At 45.5% G+C, this 22,272-nt stretch overlaps 1 protein-coding gene across 1 annotated transcript in view; it reads left to right on the top strand.

Annotated features, from left to right (window-relative positions):
- The window catches only part of LOC138373274 (ionotropic receptor 93a-like), a 398,668-nt gene that overhangs the window by 322,730 nt on the left and 53,666 nt on the right, over positions 1–22,272 (top strand). The window contains exon 8 of the mRNA XM_069339316.1: positions 1,444–1,607. Coding sequence (XP_069195417.1) covers positions 1,444–1,607 — 164 coding nt within the window. The remainder of the gene's footprint in view (positions 1–1,443; positions 1,608–22,272) is intronic.

Raw genomic sequence — 22,272 nt, 5'->3', positions numbered from 1 at the left:
TCTCGTGACCGGTATCCTTCGCCGACGGTCACTGTAAAGTACTTCTGTTCATCAAAGACGGAGGTGGTGGCAGCATTAAGTAGTTTAAAGTAACTTTAAGTTTAAGTCATAAAGAGAAAAATACTCGCTTGGTGGTGGTATCAATGGTGATACACCTGAGATACTTATGAAATACATTATAAGAATCCCAGGTTGCAATCCTTTTACCATGTCGTGGCCTAGTTGCCTAAGGCGTGTGCTTGTGGGTACCCAGAGCACAGGTTCGAATCCTCATCACGGCTCCTACTGATTTCCTCATTGATTCATCACATTACTGTGATTTCTCTGAGCATTGGCAAGAGTGACGCGAAAATAATGATTTGATATTTTAGAATATTCAGACACGAGTGAGGTAATAATATTGACATGTGTGATGGGATCTTAATGGTATGATTTAGGGGATAATATTGACCAGAGTGACATGTATGACAGTAAAAATACAAACAGGAAGGAGAGGAAATATTTATGTGAGATGATACTGAAAAATGTGAGATGATGATTCTGATATGATAGGAGAAATACTATTAACAAATACGATATATTGACATGAATGCGAATGTAATATTTTGAGAAGAATAGTGGATAGTATATGAAGGAGTGAGGTGATAACACTGGTATGAATCAGGGAATGTTATTGACCTGAATGAATGATGGGGTAATATTTAAATGAGTAAAGATATAATATTGCCAAGAGTGAGGTGGATTTTGTGTGTGTGATAATGTTAAGATGCAGTTGGAGATAATTTTGACCCCCTCGAGTTGACAATATTGACAATGAAGACGATAATATTGACACAATGGAGATGATAATATTGACGTGATCGAGATATTTACTTAATGTAATAATATTACCATCATTGGAGTGGATAATATTAAACATGAGTAATGAAATTTATTGACATGAGTTTAGGGTAAAATGTTGACATGAATCAGGGGATAACATTGCCATGAGAGTGGGAGTAATACTAATAATAGTGAAAGTATAAAATTGACTTGAGTGAGATAGTAGTATTTACTGCATATGATAATATGCACGAGAGGAAAATATTAACATGACTACATTGATAAAATTGATATGAGGAACTGGAAAATATTTGCCTGAATGAGGTACTGAGAATATAAATGTTTGGGACTACAGGACTACATTCATCACTGGTAAATTAATAGTTCAAAGTCCTTTAGGTTCTTGGTGCGATCTTTAACGTAGCAGACTGAGAACTAGGTTCGATTCCCTTTAAGAAAAAACAGCTTTAAATATATACAAAAAATGCAATAAATAATCGATGACAATGAGGCTGACAGCCCCTCACGTTATGAATGACACCAACGACTTAAGAGACTCAGTAGGGATAACCCAGTAGGGATCAACCGCTGCATCAGTGCCCGGCTTCCTTCTCTCCTCACTCACTGTTACAGTCGACCTGCTTCATCATCCAGAGAGAAGCCAAAATTCCTCGCTTCCAGTCCCTGGTGCTTCCGTTCACCCCCGGCACATGGCTGGCTGTCCTGGGCGCGCTCCTCCTAGCCGGACCTCTCCTCCACTGTCTGGCCAAGCTATCCCTCAACAGGCAAGTGGTTACGGCGTTACTGCAGGTGTGTGAGCAGGTGTCTCATGGCGACCTGCAGGTGTGTGACCTGGTGTCTTATGGCGACCTGCAGGTGTGTGAGCAGGTGTCTCATGGCGACCTGCAGGTGTGTGACCAGGTGTCCCATGGCGACCTGCAGGTGTGTGTGAGGGCCTAGTTGTGTGAAAGCCCTTACTGGTGTGTGTGGACCTGCTGGTGTGTGAGGGCCTGCGGGTGTGTGGACCTGCTGGTGTGTGTGGACCTGCTGGTGTGTGAGGACCTGCGGGTGTGTGAGAACCTGCTGGTGTCTGACGACCTGCTGGTGTGTGAGAACCAGCTGGTGTGTGTGGACCTGCTGGTGTGTGTGGACCTGCTGGTGTGTGTGGACCTGCTGGTGTGTGTGGACCTGCTGGTGTGTGTGGACCTGCTGGTGTGTGTGGACCTGCTGGTGTGTGTGGACCTGCTGGTGTGTGTTGACCTGCTGGTGTGTGTGGACCTGCTGGTGTGTGAGGACCTGCTGGTGTGTGTGGACCTGCTGGTGTGTGAGGACCTGCTGGTGTGTGTGGACCTGCTGGTGCGTGTGGACCTGCTGGTGTGTGAGGACCTGCTGGTGTGTGAGGACCTGCTGGTGTGTGTGGACCTGCTGGTGTGTGAGGACCTGCTGGTGTGTGTGGACCTGCTGGTGTGTGTGGACCTGCTGGTGTGTGAGGACCTGCTGGTGTGTGAGAACCTGTTCACCGGTTGATTGACAGTTGAAAAGCGGGACCAAAGAGCCACAGCTGAACCCTTGTGCACAAATAGGTGAGTACTCCAGCACACACACACACACACAAACATTCGGGCACTCATGCACAGACATTTTCACAAACCATACATGCACTCATGCACTCACACTCAAACTTACATTCACATATGCACACACACACTAACATCGGCGGCGTATACGAGGCTGGCTAACATCAGAACTGCTTTCAGGAACCAGTGTAAGGAATCATTCAGAACTTTGTATACACCATATGTAAGACCAATCCTGGAGTATGCGGCTCCAGCATGGAGCCCGTACCTTGTCAAGCATAAGAAGAAACTGGAAAAAGTTCAGAGGTATGCCACTAGGTATGCCCAGAACTAAGAGGTATGAGTTATGAGGAAAGATTGCGAGAAATGCAAATCACGATTCTGGAAGACAGAAGAATAAGGAGAGACATGATCACTACCTACAAAATTCTCAGAGTAAATGATAGAGTAGATAAGTATAAACTGTTTAACACTGGTGGTACGCAAACAAGGGGACACAGGTGGAAGCTGAGCATCCAAATGAGCCACAGGAACGTTAGAAATAACTTTTTCCGTGTCAGAGTAGTTGACAAATGGAATGCATTAGGCAGTGATGTGGTGGAGGCTGACTCCATACACAGTTTCATATGTAGATATGATAGAGTCCAATAGGTTCAGGAACCTGTACACCCGTTGATTGACGGTTGAGAGGCGGGACCAAACAGCCAGAGCTTAACCCCCGCAAGCACAACTAGGTGAGTACATGCACACACACACACACACACACACACACACACACACACACACACACACACACACACACACACACACACACACACACACACACACACACACACACACACACACACACACACACACACTCACACACACACACACACACACACACACACACACACACACACACACACACACACACACACACACACACACACACACACACACACATAGTGTATAGTAAGCCACTCTCCATAGTGTATAGTAAGTCACTGAAGACGGGAGACCTACCAGAAATGTGGAAGACAAGAGGCACTGAACTACAGGCCAGTGTCCTTGACTTATATACCATGCAAGGTGATGGAGAAGATCGTGAGAAAAAACCTAGTAACACATCTGGAGAGAAGGGACTTCGTGACAAATCGCCAACATGGGTTCAGGGAGGGTAAATCTTGCCTTACAGGCTTGATAGAATTCTACGATCAGGTGACAAAGATTAAGCAAGAAAGAGAGGGTTGGGCGGACTGCATTTTCTTGGATTGTCGGAAAGCCTTTAACACAGTACCGCATAAGAGGCTGGTACATAAGCTGGAGAGACAGGCAGGTGTAGCTGGTAAGGTGCTCCAGTGGATAAGGGAGTATCTAAGCAATACGAAGCAGAGAGTTACGGTGAGGGGTGAGACCTCCGATTGGCGTGAAGTCACCAGTGGAGTCCCACAGGGCTCTGTACTCGGTCCTATCTTGTTTCTGATATATGTAAATGATCTCCCAGAGGGTATCGATTCATTTCTCTCAATGTTTGCGGACGATGCTAAAATTATGAGAAGGATTAAAACAGAAGAAGACTGTTTGAGGCTTCAAGAAGACCTAGACAAGCTGAAGGAATGCTCGAACAAATGGTTGTTAGAGTTTAACCCAAGCAAATGTAATGTAATGAAGATAGGTGTAGGGAGCAGGAGGCCAGATACAAGGTATCATCTGGGAGAGGAAATTCTTCAGGAGTCAGAGAAGGAAAAAGACTTGGGGGTTGATATCACTCCAGACCTGTCTCCTGCAGCACATATCAAGAGGATAACATCAGCGGCATATGCCAGGCTGGCCAACATACGAACGGCATTCAGAAACTTGTGTAAAGAATCATTCAGAACTTTGTATACCACATATGTCAAGCCAATCCTGGAGTATGCAGCCCCAGCATGGAGTCCATATCTAGTCAAGGATAAGACTAAACTGGAAAAGGTTCAAAGGTTTGCCACCAGACTAGTACCCGAACTGAGAGGTATGAGCTACGAGGAGAGACTACGGAAATTAAACCTCACTTCGCTGGAAGACAGAAGAGTTAGGGGGGACATGATCACCACATTCAAGATTCTGAAGGGAATTGATAGGGTAGATAAAGACAGTCTATTTAACACAAGGGGAACACGCACAAGGGGACACAGGTGGAAACTGAGTGCCCAAATGAGCCACAGAGATATTAGAAAGAACTTTTTTAGTGTCAGAGTGGTTGACAAATGGAATGCATTAGGAAGTGATGTGGTGGAGGCTGCTGACTCCATACACAGTTTCAAGTGTAGATATGATAGAGCCCGATTGGCTCAGGAATCTGTACACCTGTTGATTGACGGTTGAGAGGCTGGACCAAAGAGCCAGAGCTCAACCCCTGCAAACACAACTAGGTGAGTACAACTAGGTGAGTGCACACACACACACACACACCACGCACACACACACACACCACGCACACACACACACACACACACACACATACACACACACACACACACACACACACACACACACACACACACACACACACACACACACACACACACACACACACACACACACACACACACACACACACACACACACACACACACACACACACACACACACACAACCCCCGCAACCCCCGCAAAAACACAACTAGTAAACACACACACACACACACACACACACACACACACTCACACACACACACACACACACATAGTGTATAGTAAGCCACTCTCCATAGTGTATAGTAAGTCACTGAAGACGGGAGACCTACCAGAAATGTGGAAGACAAGAGGCACTGAACTACAGGCCAGTGTCCTTGACTTATATACCATGCAAGGTGATGGAGAAGATCGTGAGAAAAAACCTAGTAACACATCTGGAGAGAAGGGACTTCGTGACAAATCGCCAACATGGGTTCAGGGAGGGTAAATCTTGCCTTACAGGCTTGATAGAATTCTACGATCAGGTGACAAAGATTAAGCAAGAAAGAGAGGGTTGGGCGGACTGCATTTTCTTGGATTGTCGGAAAGCCTTTAACACAGTACCGCATAAGAGGCTGGTACATAAGCTGGAGAGACAGGCAGGTGTAGCTGGTAAGGTGCTCCAGTGGATAAGGGAGTATCTAAGCAATACGAAGCAGAGAGTTACGGTGAGGGGTGAGACCTCCGATTGGCGTGAAGTCACCAGTGGAGTCCCACAGGGCTCTGTACTCGGTCCTATCTTGTTTCTGATATATGTAAATGATCTCCCAGAGGGTATCGATTCATTTCTCTCAATGTTTGCGGACGATGCTAAAATTATGAGAAGGATTAAAACAGAAGAAGACTGTTTGAGGCTTCAAGAAGACCTAGACAAGCTGAAGGAATGCTCGAACAAATGGTTGTTAGAGTTTAACCCAAGCAAATGTAATGTAATGAAGATAGGTGTAGGGAGCAGGAGGCCAGATACAAGGTATCATCTGGGAGAGGAAATTCTTCAGGAGTCAGAGAAGGAAAAAGACTTGGGGGTTGATATCACTCCAGACCTGTCTCCTGCAGCACATATCAAGAGGATAACATCAGCGGCATATGCCAGGCTGGCCAACATACGAACGGCATTCAGAAACTTGTGTAAAGAATCATTCAGAACTTTGTATACCACATATGTCAGGCCAATCCTGGAGTATGCAGCCCCAGCATGGAGTCCATATCTAGTCAAGGATAAGACTAAACTGGAAAAGGTTCAAAGGTTTGCCACCAGACTAGTACCCGAGCTGAGAGGTATGAGCTACGAGGAGAGACTACGGAAATTAAACCTCACTTCGCTGGAAGACAGAAGAGTTAGGGGGGACATGATCACCACATTCAAGATTCTGAAGGGAATTGATAGGGTAGATAAAGACAGTCTATTTAACACAAGGGGAACACGCACAAGGGGACACAGGTGGAAACTGAGTGCCCAAATGAGCCACAGAGATATTAGAAAGAACTTTTTTAGTGTCAGAGTGGTTGACAAATGGAATGCATTAGAAAGTGATGTGGTGGAGACTGCTGACTCCATACACAGTTTCAAGTGTAGATATGATAGAGCCCGATTGGCTCAGGAATCTGTACACCTGTTGATTGACGGTTGAGAGGCTGGACCAAAGAGCCAGAGCTCAACCCTTGCAAACACAACTAGGTGAGTACAACTAGGTGAGTGCACACACACACCACGCACACACACACACACCACGCACACACACACACACACACACACACACACACACACACACACACACACACACACACACACACACACACACACACACACACACACACACACACACACACACACACACACACACACACACACACACACACATAGTGTATAGTAAGCCACTCTCCATAGTGCATAGTAAGTCACTGAAGACGGGAGACCTACCAGAAATGTGGAAGACAAGAGGCACTGAACTACAGGCCAGTGTCCTTGACTTATATACCATGCAAGGTGATGGAGAAGATCGTGAGAAAAATCCTAGTAACACATCTGGAGAGAAGGGACTTCGTGACAAATCGCCAACATGGGTTCAGGGAGGATAAATCTTGCCTTACAGGCTTGATAGAATTCTACGATCAGGTGACAAAGATTAAGCAAGAAAGAGAGGGTTGGGCGGACTGCATTTTCTTGGATTGTCGGAAAGCCTTTAACACAGTACCGCATAAGAGGCTGGTACATAAGCTGGAGAGACAGGCAGGTGTAGCTGGTAAGGTGCTCCAGTGGATAAGGGAGTATCTAAGCAATACGAAGCAGAGAGTTACGGTGAGGGGTGAGACCTCCGATTGGCGTGAAGTCACCAGTGGAATCCCACAGGGCTCTGTACTCGGTCCTATCTTGTTTCTGATATATGTAAATGATCTCCCAGAGGGTATCGATTCATTTCTCTCAATGTTTGCGGACGATGCTAAAATTATGAGAAGGATTAAAACAGAAGAAGACTGTTTGAGGCTTCAAGAAGACCTAGACAAGCTGAAGGAATGCTCGAACAAATGGTTGTTAGAGTTTAACCCAAGCAAATGTAATGTAATGAAGATAGGTGTAGGGAGCAGGAGGCCAGATACAAGGTATCATCTGGGAGAGGAAATTCTTCAGGAGTCAGAGAAGGAAAAAGACTTGGGGGTTGATATCACTCCAGACCTGTCTCCTGCAGCACATATCAAGAGGATAACATCAGCGGCATATGCCAGGCTGGCCAACATACGAACGGCATTCAGAAACTTGTGTAAATAATCATTCAGAACTTTGTATACCACATATGTCAGGCCAATCCTGGAGTATGCAGCCCCAGCATGGAGTCCATATCTAGTCAAGGATAAGACTAAACTGGAAAAGGTTCAAAGGTTTGCCACCAGACTAGTACCCGAGCTGAGAGGTATGAGCTACGAGGAGAGACTACGGAAATTAAACCTCACTTCGCTGGAAGACAGAAGAGTTAGGGGGGACATGATCACCACATTCAAGATTCTGAAGGGAATTGATAGGGTAGATAAAGACAGTCTATTTAACACAAGGGGAACACGCACAAGGGGACACAGGTGGAAACTGAGTGCCCAAATGAGCCACAGAGATATTAGAAAGAACTTTTTTAGTGTCAGAGTGGTTGACAAATGGAATGCATTAGGAAGTGATGTGGTGGAGACTGCTGACTCCATACACAGTTTCAAGTGTAGATATGATAGAGCCCGATTGGCTCAGGAATCTGTACACCTGTTGATTGACGGTTGAGAGGCTGGACCAAAGAGCCAGAGCTCAACCCCTGCAAACACAACTAGGTGAGTACAACTAGGTGAGTGCACACACACACACACACACCACGCACACACACACACACCACGCACACACACACACACACACACACACACACACACACACACACACACACACACACACACACACACACACACACACACACACACACACACACACACACACACACACACACACACACACACACACACATAGTGTATAGTAAGCCACTCTCCATAGTGTATAGTAAGTCACTGAAGACGGGAGACCTACCAGAAATGTGGAAGACAAGAGGCACTGAACTACAGGCCAGTGTCCTTGACTTATATACCATGCAAGGTGATGGAGAAGATCGTGAGAAAAATCCTAGTAACACATCTGGAGAGAAGGGACTTCGTGACAAATCGCCAACATGGGTTCAGGGAGGGTAAATCTTGCCTTACAGGCTTGATAGAATTCTACGATCAGGTGACAAAGATTAAGCAAGAAAGAGAGGGTTGGGCGGACTGCATTTTCTTGGAATGTCGGAAAGCCTTTAACACAGTACCGCATAAGAGGCTGGTACATAAGCTTGAGAGACAGGCAGGTGTAGCTGGTAAGGTGCTCCAGTGGATAAGGGAGTATCTAAGCAATACGAAGCAGAGAGTTACGGTGAGGGGTGAGACCTCCGATTGGCGTGAAGTCACCAGTGGAATCCCACAGGGCTCTGTACTCGGTCCTATCTTGTTTCTGATATATGTAAATGATCTCCCAGAGGGTATCGATTCATTTCTCTCAATGTTTGCGGACGATGCTAAAATTATGAGAAGGATTAAAACAGAAGAAGACTGTTTGAGGCTTCAAGAAGACCTAGACAAGCTGAAGGAATGCTCGAACAAATGGTTGTTAGAGTTTAACCCAAGCAAATGTAATGTAATGAAGATAGGTGTAGGGAGCAGGAGGCCAGATACAAGGTATCATCTGGGAGAGGAAATTCTTCAGGAGTCAGAGAAGGAAAAAGACTTGGGGGGTTGATATCACTCCAGACCTGTCTCCTGCAGCACATATCAAGAGGATAACATCAGCGGCATATGCCAGGCTGGCCAACATACGAACGGCATTCAGAAACTTGTGTAAAGAATCATTCAGAACTTTGTATACCACATATGTCAGGCCAATCCTGGAGTATGCAGCCCCAGCATGGAGTCCATATCTAGTCAAGGATAAGACTAAACTGGAAAAGGTTCAAAGGTTTGCCACCAGACTAGTACCCGAGCTGAGAGGTATGAGCTACGAGGAGAGACTACGGAAATTAAACCTCACTTCGCTGGAAGACAGAAGAGTTAGGGGGGACATGATCACCACATTCAAGATTCTGAAGGGAATTGATAGGGTAGATAAAGACAGTCTATTTAACACAAGGGGAACACGCACAAGGGGACACAGGTGGAAACTGAGTGCCCAAATGAGCCACAGAGATATTAGAAAGAACTTTTTTAGTGTCAGAGTGGTTGACAAATGGAATGCATTAGAAAGTGATGTGGTGGAGACTGCTGACTCCATACACAGTTTCAAGTGTAGATATGATAGAGCCCGATTGGCTCAGGAATCTGTACACCTGTTGATTGACGGTTGAGAGGCTGGACCAAAGAGCCAGAGCTCAACCCTTGCAAACACAACTAGGTGAGTACAACTAGGTGAGTGCACAAACACACCACGCACACACACACACACCACGCACACACACACACACACACACACACACACACACACACACACACACACACACACACACACACACACACACACACACACACACACACACACACACACACACACACACACACACACACACACACATAGTGTATAGTAAGCCACTCTCCATAGTGCATAGTAAGTCACTGAAGACGGGAGACCTACCAGAAATGTGGAAGACAAGAGGCACTGAACTACAGGCCAGTGTCCTTGACTTATATACCATGCAAGGTGATGGAGAAGATCGTGAGAAAAATCCTAGTAACACATCTGGAGAGAAGGGACTTCGTGACAAATCGCCAACATGGGTTCAGGGAGGATAAATCTTGCCTTACAGGCTTGATAGAATTCTACGATCAGGTGACAAAGATTAAGCAAGAAAGAGAGGGTTGGGCGGACTGCATTTTCTTGGATTGTCGGAAAGCCTTTAACACAGTACCGCATAAGAGGCTGGTACATAAGCTGGAGAGACAGGCAGGTGTAGCTGGTAAGGTGCTCCAGTGGATAAGGGAGTATCTAAGCAATACGAAGCAGAGAGTTACGGTGAGGGGTGAGACCTCCGATTGGCGTGAAGTCACCAGTGGAATCCCACAGGGCTCTGTACTCGGTCCTATCTTGTTTCTGATATATGTAAATGATCTCCCAGAGGGTATCGATTCATTTCTCTCAATGTTTGCGGACGATGCTAAAATTATGAGAAGGATTAAAACAGAAGAAGACTGTTTGAGGCTTCAAGAAGACCTAGACAAGCTGAAGGAATGCTCGAACAAATGGTTGTTAGAGTTTAACCCAAGCAAATGTAATGTAATGAAGATAGGTGTAGGGAGCAGGAGGCCAGATACAAGGTATCATCTGGGAGAGGAAATTCTTCAGGAGTCAGAGAAGGAAAAAGACTTGGGGGTTGATATCACTCCAGACCTGTCTCCTGCAGCACATATCAAGAGGATAACATCAGCGGCATATGCCAGGCTGGCCAACATACGAACGGCATTCAGAAACTTGTGTAAATAATCATTCAGAACTTTGTATACCACATATGTCAGGCCAATCCTGGAGTATGCAGCCCCAGCATGGAGTCCATATCTAGTCAAGGATAAGACTAAACTGGAAAAGGTTCAAAGGTTTGCCACCAGACTAGTACCCGAGCTGAGAGGTATGAGCTACGAGGAGAGACTACGGAAATTAAACCTCACTTCGCTGGAAGACAGAAGAGTTAGGGGGGACATGATCACCACATTCAAGATTCTGAAGGGAATTGATAGGGTAGATAAAGACAGTCTATTTAACACAAGGGGAACACGCACAAGGGGACACAGGTGGAAACTGAGTGCCCAAATGAGCCACAGAGATATTAGAAAGAACTTTTTTAGTGTCAGAGTGGTTGACAAATGGAATGCATTAGGAAGTGATGTGGTGGAGACTGCTGACTCCATACACAGTTTCAAGTGTAGATATGATAGAGCCCGATTGGCTCAGGAATCTGTACACCTGTTGATTGACGGTTGAGAGGCTGGACCAAAGAGCCAGAGCTCAACCCCTGCAAACACAACTAGGTGAGTACAACTAGGTGAGTGCACACACACACACACACACCACGCACACACACACACACCACGCACACACACACACACACACACACACACACACACACACACACACACACACACACACACACACACACACACACACACACACACACACACACACACACACACACACACACACACACACACACACATAGTGTATAGTAAGCCACTCTCCATAGTGTATAGTAAGTCACTGAAGACGGGAGACCTACCAGAAATGTGGAAGACAAGAGGCACTGAACTACAGGCCAGTGTCCTTGACTTATATACCATGCAAGGTGATGGAGAAGATCGTGAGAAAAATCCTAGTAACACATCTGGAGAGAAGGGACTTCGTGACAAATCGCCAACATGGGTTCAGGGAGGGTAAATCTTGCCTTACAGGCTTGATAGAATTCTACGATCAGGTGACAAAGATTAAGCAAGAAAGAGAGGGTTGGGCGGACTGCATTTTCTTGGAATGTCGGAAAGCCTTTAACACAGTACCGCATAAGAGGCTGGTACATAAGCTTGAGAGACAGGCAGGTGTAGCTGGTAAGGTGCTCCAGTGGATAAGGGAGTATCTAAGCAATACGAAGCAGAGAGTTACGGTGAGGGGTGAGACCTCCGATTGGCGTGAAGTCACCAGTGGAATCCCACAGGGCTCTGTACTCGGTCCTATCTTGTTTCTGATATATGTAAATGATCTCCCAGAGGGTATCGATTCATTTCTCTCAATGTTTGCGGACGATGCTAAAATTATGAGAAGGATTAAAACAGAAGAAGACTGTTTGAGGCTTCAAGAAGACCTAGACAAGCTGAAGGAATGCTCGAACAAATGGTTGTTAGAGTTTAACCCAAGCAAATGTAATGTAATGAAGATAGGTGTAGGGAGCAGGAGGCCAGATACAAGGTATCATCTGGGAGAGGAAATTCTTCAGGAGTCAGAGAAGGAAAAAGACTTGGGGGGTTGATATCACTCCAGACCTGTCTCCTGCAGCACATATCAAGAGGATAACATCAGCGGCATATGCCAGGCTGGCCAACATACGAACGGCATTCAGAAACTTGTGTAAAGAATCATTCAGAACTTTGTATACCACATATGTCAGGCCAATCCTGGAGTATGCAGCCCCAGCATGGAGTCCATATCTAGTCAAGGATAAGACTAAACTGGAAAAGGTTCAAAGGTTTGCCACCAGACTAGTACCCGAGCTGAGAGGTATGAGCTACGAGGAGAGACTACGGAAATTAAACCTCACTTCGCTGGAAGACAGAAGAGTTAGGGGGGACATGATCACCACATTCAAGATTCTGAAGGGAATTGATAGGGTAGATAAAGACAGTCTATTTAACACAAGGGGAACACGCACAAGGGGACACAGGTGGAAACTGAGTGCCCAAATGAGCCACAGAGATATTAGAAAGAACTTTTTTAGTGTCAGAGTGGTTGACAAATGGAATGCATTAGGAAGTGATGTGGTGGAGGCTGCTGACTCCATACACAGTTTCAAGTGTAGATATGATAGAGCCCGATTGGCTCAGGAATCTGTACACCTGTTGATTGACGGTTGAGAGGCTGGACCAAAGAGCCAGGGCTCAACCCCTGCAAACACAACTAGGTGAGTACAACTAGGTGAGTGCACACACACACACACACACCACGCACACACACACACACCACGCACACACACACACACCACGCACACACACACACACACACACACACACACACACACACACACACACACACACACACACACACACACACACACACACACACACACACACACACACACACACACACACACACACACACACACACTCACACTCTAACCTGCATACGATGCAAGCTGATGGAGAAGATTGTGCGAAGAAAGCTAGTGGAGCATCTGGAGCGAAAGAACTTTGTAACACAGCATCAACATGGGTTCAGGGATGGCAGGTCCTGCCTCACAGGGTTACTTTAATTCTACAACCAGGCAACAAAAATAAGGCAAGAAAGAGAAGGGTGGGTAGACTGCAAATTTTTGGATTGTCAGAAAGCCTTTGATACAGTACCACACAAGAGGCTAGTGAAAAAGCTGGAGATGCAGGCTGGAGTGAAAGGGAAGGTACTCCATTGGATAAAGGAGTACCTAAGCAACAGGAAACAACGAGTCAGTGTGAGGGGTGAGGTCTCAGATTGGCGAGACGTTACGAGTGGAGTCCCGCAGGGGTCAGTCCTTGGACCTATATTGTTTCTGATATATGTAAATGATCTCCCAGAAGGTATAGAATCGTTTCTCTCAATGTTTGCCGATGATGCAAAATTTAAGAGGAGGATTAAAACTGAGGATGATAGTAGGAGGCTACAAGATGACCTAGACAGACTGAGTGAATGGTCCAACAAATGGCTGTTGAAGTTCAACCCGAGTAAATGCCAAGTAATGAAACTAGGCAGTGGAAACAGGAGGCCAGATACAGGATACAGAATAGGAGATGAAGTACTTAATGAAACGAACAGAGAGAAAGATCTAGGAGTTGATATCACACCAAACCTGTCTCCTGAAGCCCACATAAAAAGAATAACATCTGCGGCATATGCGAGGTTGGCTAACATGAGAACAGCATTCAGGAACCTGTGTAAGGTTCAACAGGTACTCTGAGAGAGAACTCTATCAACATCAGAGGCCCGAGACTGTTCAACACGCTTCCGCTACACATAAGGGGCATAACTGGCCGACCCCTCACAAGAGTTCAAGAGAGAACTGGATAAGCACCTCCAAAGGATACCTGATCAACCAGGCTGTGACTCATACGTCAGGCTGCGAGCAGCCGCGTCCAACAGCCTGGTTGATCAGTCCAGCAACCAGGAGGCCTGGTCGACGACCGGGCCGCGGGGACGCTAAGCCCTGGAAGCACCTCAAGGTAACCTCAAGGTAAGGAATCATTCAGAATCTTGTACACTACATATGTAAGACCAATCCTGGAGTATGCGGCTCCAGCATGGAGCCCGTACCTTGTCAAGCACAAGACGATGCTGGAAAAAGTCCAAAGGTATGCCACTAGACTAGTCCCAGAACTAAGAGGCGTGAGTTACGAGGAAAGGCTGCGGGAAATGCACCTTACGACACTGGAAGACAGAAGAGTAAGGGGAGACATGATCACAACCTATAAAATCCTCAAGGGAATCGACCGGGTAAACAAAGATAAACTATTCAACACTGGTGGGACGCGAACAAAGGGACACAGGTGGAAACTGAGTACCCACATGAGCCACAGAGACGTTAGAAGGAACTTTTTCAGTGTCAGAGTAGTTAACGGATGAATGCATTAGGCAGTGATGTGGCGGAGGCTGACTCCATACACAGTTTCAAATGTAGATATGATAGAGCCCAAGTAGGCTCAGGAATTTGTACACCAGTTGATTGACAGTTGAGAGGCGGGACCAAAGAGCCAAAGCTCAACTCCCGCAAGCACAAATAGGTGAGTACAAATAGGTGAGTACACACACACACCCAGTCCCACCCACCCCCCTCCTCCCACTCACCCCCCAGGACCTCCCATCTCCCCCATCCCCCAAGCCCTCCCGTTTCTCCCACCCCCAAGCCCTCCGTTTTCCCCCGCCCCCCTAAGCCCCCCACTCTCCCCCACCCCACCTAAGCCTTGCCCTCTCCACCACTCCCCTAAACCCTTCCCTCTTCCTCACCCACCTCAGCCTTTCTCTCCCCCCATGCTCCCCCAAGCCCTTCCCCCTTTTCTGCCCCCCCCCCATCACCCCCCCTCCCCTCCCCCTCTCACCCACCCCCTTACCCTCCTGCTCCCCCCCCCCAAGCCTATCCTCCTCCACCAGTCTCCTCGTACCAGATCCCCCCAGCACCCGTTCACCCCAGATCCCACAGATCCCCTCCAGAGGAGAAGCAGAAGAGTCAGTTTCAGGTTGATGTACTCGAACATAGATGGGATCACAAGCAAGGCACGTAAACTAAAGGAAAGAGCACAAGAAGTGAACCCAGATGTAATCGGACTCACTGAAACAAAACTCTCTGGAATCATAACGAATGCCGTGTTTCTCCAGGAGTACACAGTAATAAGGAAAGAGAGGGAAGGTAGGGGAGGAGGTGGAGTGGCCCTACTCATGAGAAAGGAATGGAGTTTTAATGAGAAGGCTATACCAGGCTGTGTGGGTTTCAAAGACTACATAGCAGGCACCATGACAATGGGAGGACCAAGAATAGTAGTAGCAGTAATATATAACCCTCCACCAAATGACAGAAGACCCAGTCAAGAGTATGAAAACAACAACATGGCAGTTAACACTATAATTGAGAGGGCAGCCTCTGCTGCCTGTAGAAATAGATCCCACTTGCTCATCATGAGGGACTTCAATCACGGAAGGATTGACTGGGAGAACAAGGAACCGCATGGAGGCGAGGATATGTGGAGAGCCAAACTATTGTAGGTGGTGACTAGAAACGTTTTATGCCAGCATGTCAGAGAACCCACAAGGATGAGAGGAAATGACGAACCAGCGAGACTCGACCTAGTCTTCACTCTGAACGACTCCGACATAAGAGAAATTGATTTTGATGCCTCAGTAGGAATGAGCGACCACAGTGTACTTGTGTTTGAGTACGTGATTGAAGAAGGGTTATTGAACTCGAGGAGGGATACCAAAGACAAAAGGTTAGCATACCGAAAGGGAAACTATGAGGAGATAAGAAAATTCCTAACAGATATAGTATGGGAAACAGAGCTCAAGGGAAAGACGGCCCAAGACATGATGAACTACATCACGCAAAAATGCAAGGACGCAGCAAACAAGTTTGTCCCAGTCCAAAAGGAAAACAGTGAAATGAAGATGAGAACCCCATGGTTTAATCAGAGATGTAGGCTAGCTAAGCAGCAAAGTAAAAGGGCATGGAGAAACTATAGGCATAAAAGGACACTTTAGAACAGAGAAAGATATCAGAATGCTAGGAATGAATATGTCAGGATGAGAAGAGAGGCAGAAAGACAATACGAAAATGACATCGCAAGCAAGGCAAAGACTCAGCTTAAATTGCTGCATAACCACATCAGGAGAAAAACAACAGTAAAGGAACAGGTTATGAAATTAAGAATAGGGGCAGAAGGAATCACTACAAACGACAAGGAAGTGTGTGAGGAACTGAATAAACTGAATAAGAAATTCCAGGAGGTTTTCACCTTAGAGCAAGGAGAAATCCAAGAGATAAGAGAGGGAATAGCTAACCAGGAACCACTGGAAGAGTTTGAGATTATCAGCGGGGAAGTAAAGAAGTGTTTACTAGAGTTGGATGTGACAAAGGCTCTAGGCCCTGATGGAATCTCCCCTCGGACACTAAAAGGAAGGAGCAGAAGAACTGTGCCTGCCACTCTCCATAGTGTACAACAAATCACTCGCAACGGGGGAATTGCCAGAAATTTGGAAAGCAGCTAACGTAGTCCCGATATACAAGAAAGGGAATAGACAGGAGGCACTGAACTACAGGCCAGTGTCCCTAACCTGCATACCATGCAAGCTGATGGAGAAGATTGTGCGAAGAAAGCTAGTGGAACATCTGGAGCGAAAGAACTTTGTAACACAGCATCAACATGGGTTCAGGGATGGCAGGTCCTGCCTCACAGGGTTCCTTGAATTCTACGACCAGGCAAGAAAGAGAAGGGTGGGCAGACTGCACACTTTTGGATTGCCAGAAAGCGTTTGATACAGTACCACACAAGAGGCTAGTGAAAAAGCTGGAAATGAAGGCCAGTGTGAAAGGGAAGGTACTCCATTGCATAAAGGAGTACCTAAGCAACCGGAGACAACGAGTCAGTGTGAGGGGTGAGGTCTCAGATTGGCGGGACGTTACAATTGGAGTCCCGCAGGGGTCAGTCCTTGGACCTATACTGTTTCTGATATATGTAAATGATCTGCCAGAAGGGATATAATCGTTTCTCTCAATGTTTGCCGATGATGCCAAAATTATGAAGAGGATTGAAACAGAGGATGATAGTAGAAGGCTACAAGATGACCTAGACAGACTGAGTGAATGGTCCAACAAATGGCTGTTGAAGTTCAACCCGAGTAAATGCAAAGTAATGAAACTAGGCAGTGGAAACAAGAGGCCAGACACAGGATACAGAATAGGAGATGAAGTACTTAATGAAACGAACAGAGAGAAAGATCTAGGAGTTGATATTACACCAAACCTGTCTCCTGAAGCTCACGTAAAAAGACATAAGAAAAGCTCACATCACAACCTACAAAATCCTCAGAGGAATCGACCGGGTAAACAAGGATAAACTATTCAACACTGGTGGTACGCGAACAAGGGGACACAGGTAGAAACTGAGCACTCACATGAGCCACAGGGACATTAGAAGGAACTTTTTCAGTGTCAGGGTAGTTAACGGATGGAGTGCATTAGGCAGTGATGCGGTGGAGGCTGACTCCATACACAGTTTCAAATTTAGATATGATAGAGCCTAGTAGACTCAGGAACCTGAACACCAGTTCATTGACAAGCGCCAAGGATCAACCCCCGCAAGCACAAATAGGTGAGTACAAATAGGTGAGTACACACACACACACACACACACACACACACACACACACACACACACACACACACACACACACACACACACACACACACACACACACACACTAGTAGCACGGCGCAGGACTCGTAATTCTGTGGCGCGGGTTCGATTCCCGCACCAGGCAGAAACAAATGGGCAAAGTTTTTTTTACCTTGAATGTCCCTGTTACCTAGTTGTAAAAAACAGGTACCTGGGAGTTAGTCAGCTGTCACGGGCTGCTTCCTGGGGTGTGTGTGTGTGTGTGTGTGGTGTAGAAAAAAAGTAGTTAGTTAACAGTTGAATGACAGTTGAGAGGCGGGCCGAAAGAGCAAAGCTCAACCCCCGCAAACACAACTAGGTGAATACAACTAGGTGAATACACACACACACAAACATGCACACTTGTACACAAACACTCTCACACAGGCATGAACTCATGCAAACACGCACTCACAAACATACAGGTTCTCTCTCACACACACACACACACTCACAAACTTACAGGTTCTCTCACACAGACACACCCGCACAAACATACACATTCTCACACACACATTCACAAACATACACATAGGCATGCACACATACTCACAAATATACATATTATCCCACACAATACTATCGAAGGATTATCGAAGGATTAAGGCAGAGGAGGACAGCTTGAGGCTTCAAGAAGACCTGGACAAGCTGTAGGAATGGTCGAACAAATGGCTGTTAGAGTTTAACCCAAGCAAATGTAATGTAATGAAGATTGAGGTAGGAAACAGACCAGATACAAGGTATCATTTGGGAGATGAAATACTTCAAGAGTCAGAGAGAGAGAAAGACCTGGGGGTTGATATCACGCCAGACCTGTCACCTGAAGCTCATATCAAGAGGATAACATCAGCAGCGTATGCCAGGTTGGCTAACATAAGAACGGCCTTTAGAAACTTGTGTAAGGAATCTTTCAGAATATTATATACCACATATGTCAGACCAATCCTGGAGTATGTGGCTTCAGCATGGAGTCCATATCTAGTCATGCATAAGACTAAACTGGAAAAGGTTCAAAGGTTTGCCACCAGACTAGTACCCGAGCTGAGAGGTATGAGCTACGAGGAGAGACTTCGGGAATTAAACCTCACTTCGTTGGAAGAAAGAAGAGTTAGGGGGACATGATCACCACATTCAAGATTCTCAAGGGAATCGACAGGGTTGATAAAGACAGGCTATTTAACACAAGAGGCACACGCACAAAGGGACACAGGTGGAAACTGAGTGCCCAAATGAGCCACAGAGATATTAGAAAGAACTTTTTTAGTGTCAGAGTGGTTGACAAACGGAATGCATTAGGAAGTAATGTGGTGGAGGCTGACTCCATACACAGTTTCAAGTGTAGATATGATAGAGCCCAATAGGCTCAGGAACCTGTACACCTGTTGATTGACGGTTGAGAGGCGGGACCAAAGAGCCAGAGCTCAACCCCCGCAAGCACAACTAGGTGAGTACACACACACACTCACAAACATACCTTCTCACACACACAGGGGCCTCGTAGCCTGGTGGATAGCGCGCAGGACTCGTAATTCTGTGGCGCGGGTTCGATTCCCGCACGAGGCAGAAACAAATGGGCAAAGTTTCTTTCACCCTAAGTGCCCCTGTTACCTAGCAGTAAATAGGTACCTGGGAGTTAGTCAGCTGTCACGGGCTGCTTCCTGGTGTGTGTGTGTGTGTGTGGTATGGGGAAAAAAAAAAGTAGTTAGTAAACAGTTGATTGACAGTTGAGAGGCGGGCCGAAAGAGCAAAGCTCAACCCCCGCAAAAACACAACTAGTAAACACAACTAGTAAACACACACACTCTCACACACATACACATTCAGCACACACACACTCATAAACATACACATTCTTACACACACCAGCTCATACTTGTGTTAAGAGAGTACTTAGAGTAACAATATGGACTGTTGGATATATATTGACGTAATGGACCATTAGAGAGTAGAATTTTATACTACTGAATTTTGAGAAACCGAAAAGGTTTTGTATTTATGTTGCTAATAAAACCTCACCTAACCATCTTAGTCCTAATACACGCTATCTAAGGTCCGGTATTGTACATTTACACATGCTATATTAGGCCTAAAAACAGGTTGGGGTGTTTTAAGTTGGGGTTTTAACTTTATTTCTTCGGAATCTGTAAAATGAGTAGTACCAAATTGTACCATGTATTTGTGTATTACGTCAATATATGTACGATTATGCAACTAGTTAGAAGTGGGAGCACGTGAAGAGGAGGACGGGCTGTGCTCACACGCGTGTGCTGAACAGTGCTACACAGTGTTTATGACCATAGAGTCACAACACTAGGCACATGTGGGCTCAATACCTCAACACCCCAGAGACCCTCCAAAGGGTCCAGGGGGATAGGGAAGTATAAGGTAACACCCCCAGTCTAGGGATAGGGAAGTATAAAGTATCGCCAACAGTTTACTGGATCACTGTATAAAATAAATCATTTTACATATATACAAGTTATAAAAAACGTAGTAGACACGTCCAATTTAAACTCTAGCTAGATGCTTCTATGTTCAACTCGTGAAGCATAAGGAACACACAACTTAGTAACATTGGGACACTAGACTTCAACTAGATGCTTCTAACTTAAACAACTAATAAGCTTAATTAAAGTACATCAAACTTCGTAACATTGGTACTACAGCTAGATGCAGTACCTAAACTGTGAATTTTAGCAAAAAAAAATTCAAGTCACAATGAATGAACAATTTCAAAGTCAAACTAGATTCAATTAATTTAAAGTAGCTAGGATCGGGAACCTTAAAGTCAATAGAACTTAACAAACTTAAAACCACCGAAACTCAATCAAAGTCCCCAAAGAACTGTGAAATTCGAAGTCGGTATTCAATGAAAAAATACCAAGGTCCCTTCTTGACTGACAAATCTTAAGTTCACTTGGCACCAATAAATAATTTTGATAAAATGAGATACCCCGACAATGATCCACAAATAATGACACATTCTCACCCTACTACTACATGGAACACAACTAATATATTAGTGCGCCTCTGTAGGTGTCCTCAGACCAGAGCTGCACGACGCTCAAAACTGGCAAATAGGAAAATAAAATCAGTAACAACTGGATTGCAACAAATAAAACAATCCCCTCTCATATTGCACTTAGTGATAAACCAAACATAACAACCTATAGTAATAACTGTACTTGAACACATGCAGGTGTTCACTTTTGAAAGAAAAAAAATGAGTCGCAGTAAAATCATTAACTAGCCTTGATTACTCATCACCAAGTTTAGCTGCCTTGGAAATGAGTCACACGCATACACAGCCCAAGTCAAGAAGAAAACAGCAGTCAAGGAACAAAAAATACAAAAATTAACAAAAAAGGGATGAAACTGAGAAAGGGGAGAAAAGATGCACTAGAATGACAAGGAGGTGTTTGAAGAACTCAACAAGAGATTCCAGGAGGTCTTCACAATAGAGCAAGGAGAAGTCCTTGCACTAAGTGGGGAGGCGTTAAGCCAAAGCAACCTTGGAGGAATTTCAACTCACCAGTAATGAGGTCAAAAGTAATCTGTTGGAGCTGAATGTGACAAAGGCTGTTGTACCTGACAGAATGTCACCATGGATGCTAAAACATGTTGCAGAAGCACTAAGTGTGCTTCTGACACTTAGTGTCAGAATTGTTAGGGTAGTGTAAGTGTTATACTCTATGCAGTATAAACACTGGAAACAGGAAACCCACCGGAAAGTTGGAAAACAGCAATTGTAGTCCCAATATACAAAAAGGTGACAGGCCAGAGGCACTGAATTACAGACCAGTTTCCCTAACTTGTATACCATGCAAGGTGATGGAGAAGATCGTGAGGAAATGACTCGTAGAGTACCTGGAGGAAAATAGATTTGTAGCTCGCCACCAGCATTGGTTAAGGGATGGTAAATTGTGCCTCACAGGCTTAATAGAATTCTATTACCAGATGACAAAAATTAGGCAAGAAAGAGAAGAATCGGCAAACTGCATTTTCAGAAAGCTGTTTTGAATTGGCTTTCAACTTAGAAAGCCAATTACACAGTACCCTATATGAGGCTGTTGCAAAAATTAGAACAACAGGCAGGAGTAAAAGGTAAGGTGCTCTAATGACTATGGGAGTATCTAAGCAACAGGAAACAGCAAGTGACTGTTAGGGGGGGGGGGGGGGGAGACATCAGAGTGGCGAGATATCAC

The sequence above is a fragment of the Procambarus clarkii genome, chromosome 41 (assembly GCF_040958095.1).
Source record: "Procambarus clarkii isolate CNS0578487 chromosome 41, FALCON_Pclarkii_2.0, whole genome shotgun sequence".
Lineage (NCBI taxonomy): Eukaryota > Metazoa > Arthropoda > Malacostraca > Decapoda > Cambaridae > Procambarus > Procambarus clarkii.
The sequence above is the reverse complement of the archived record's forward strand: the minus strand, read 5'-3'. Positions and strand labels throughout refer to the sequence as shown.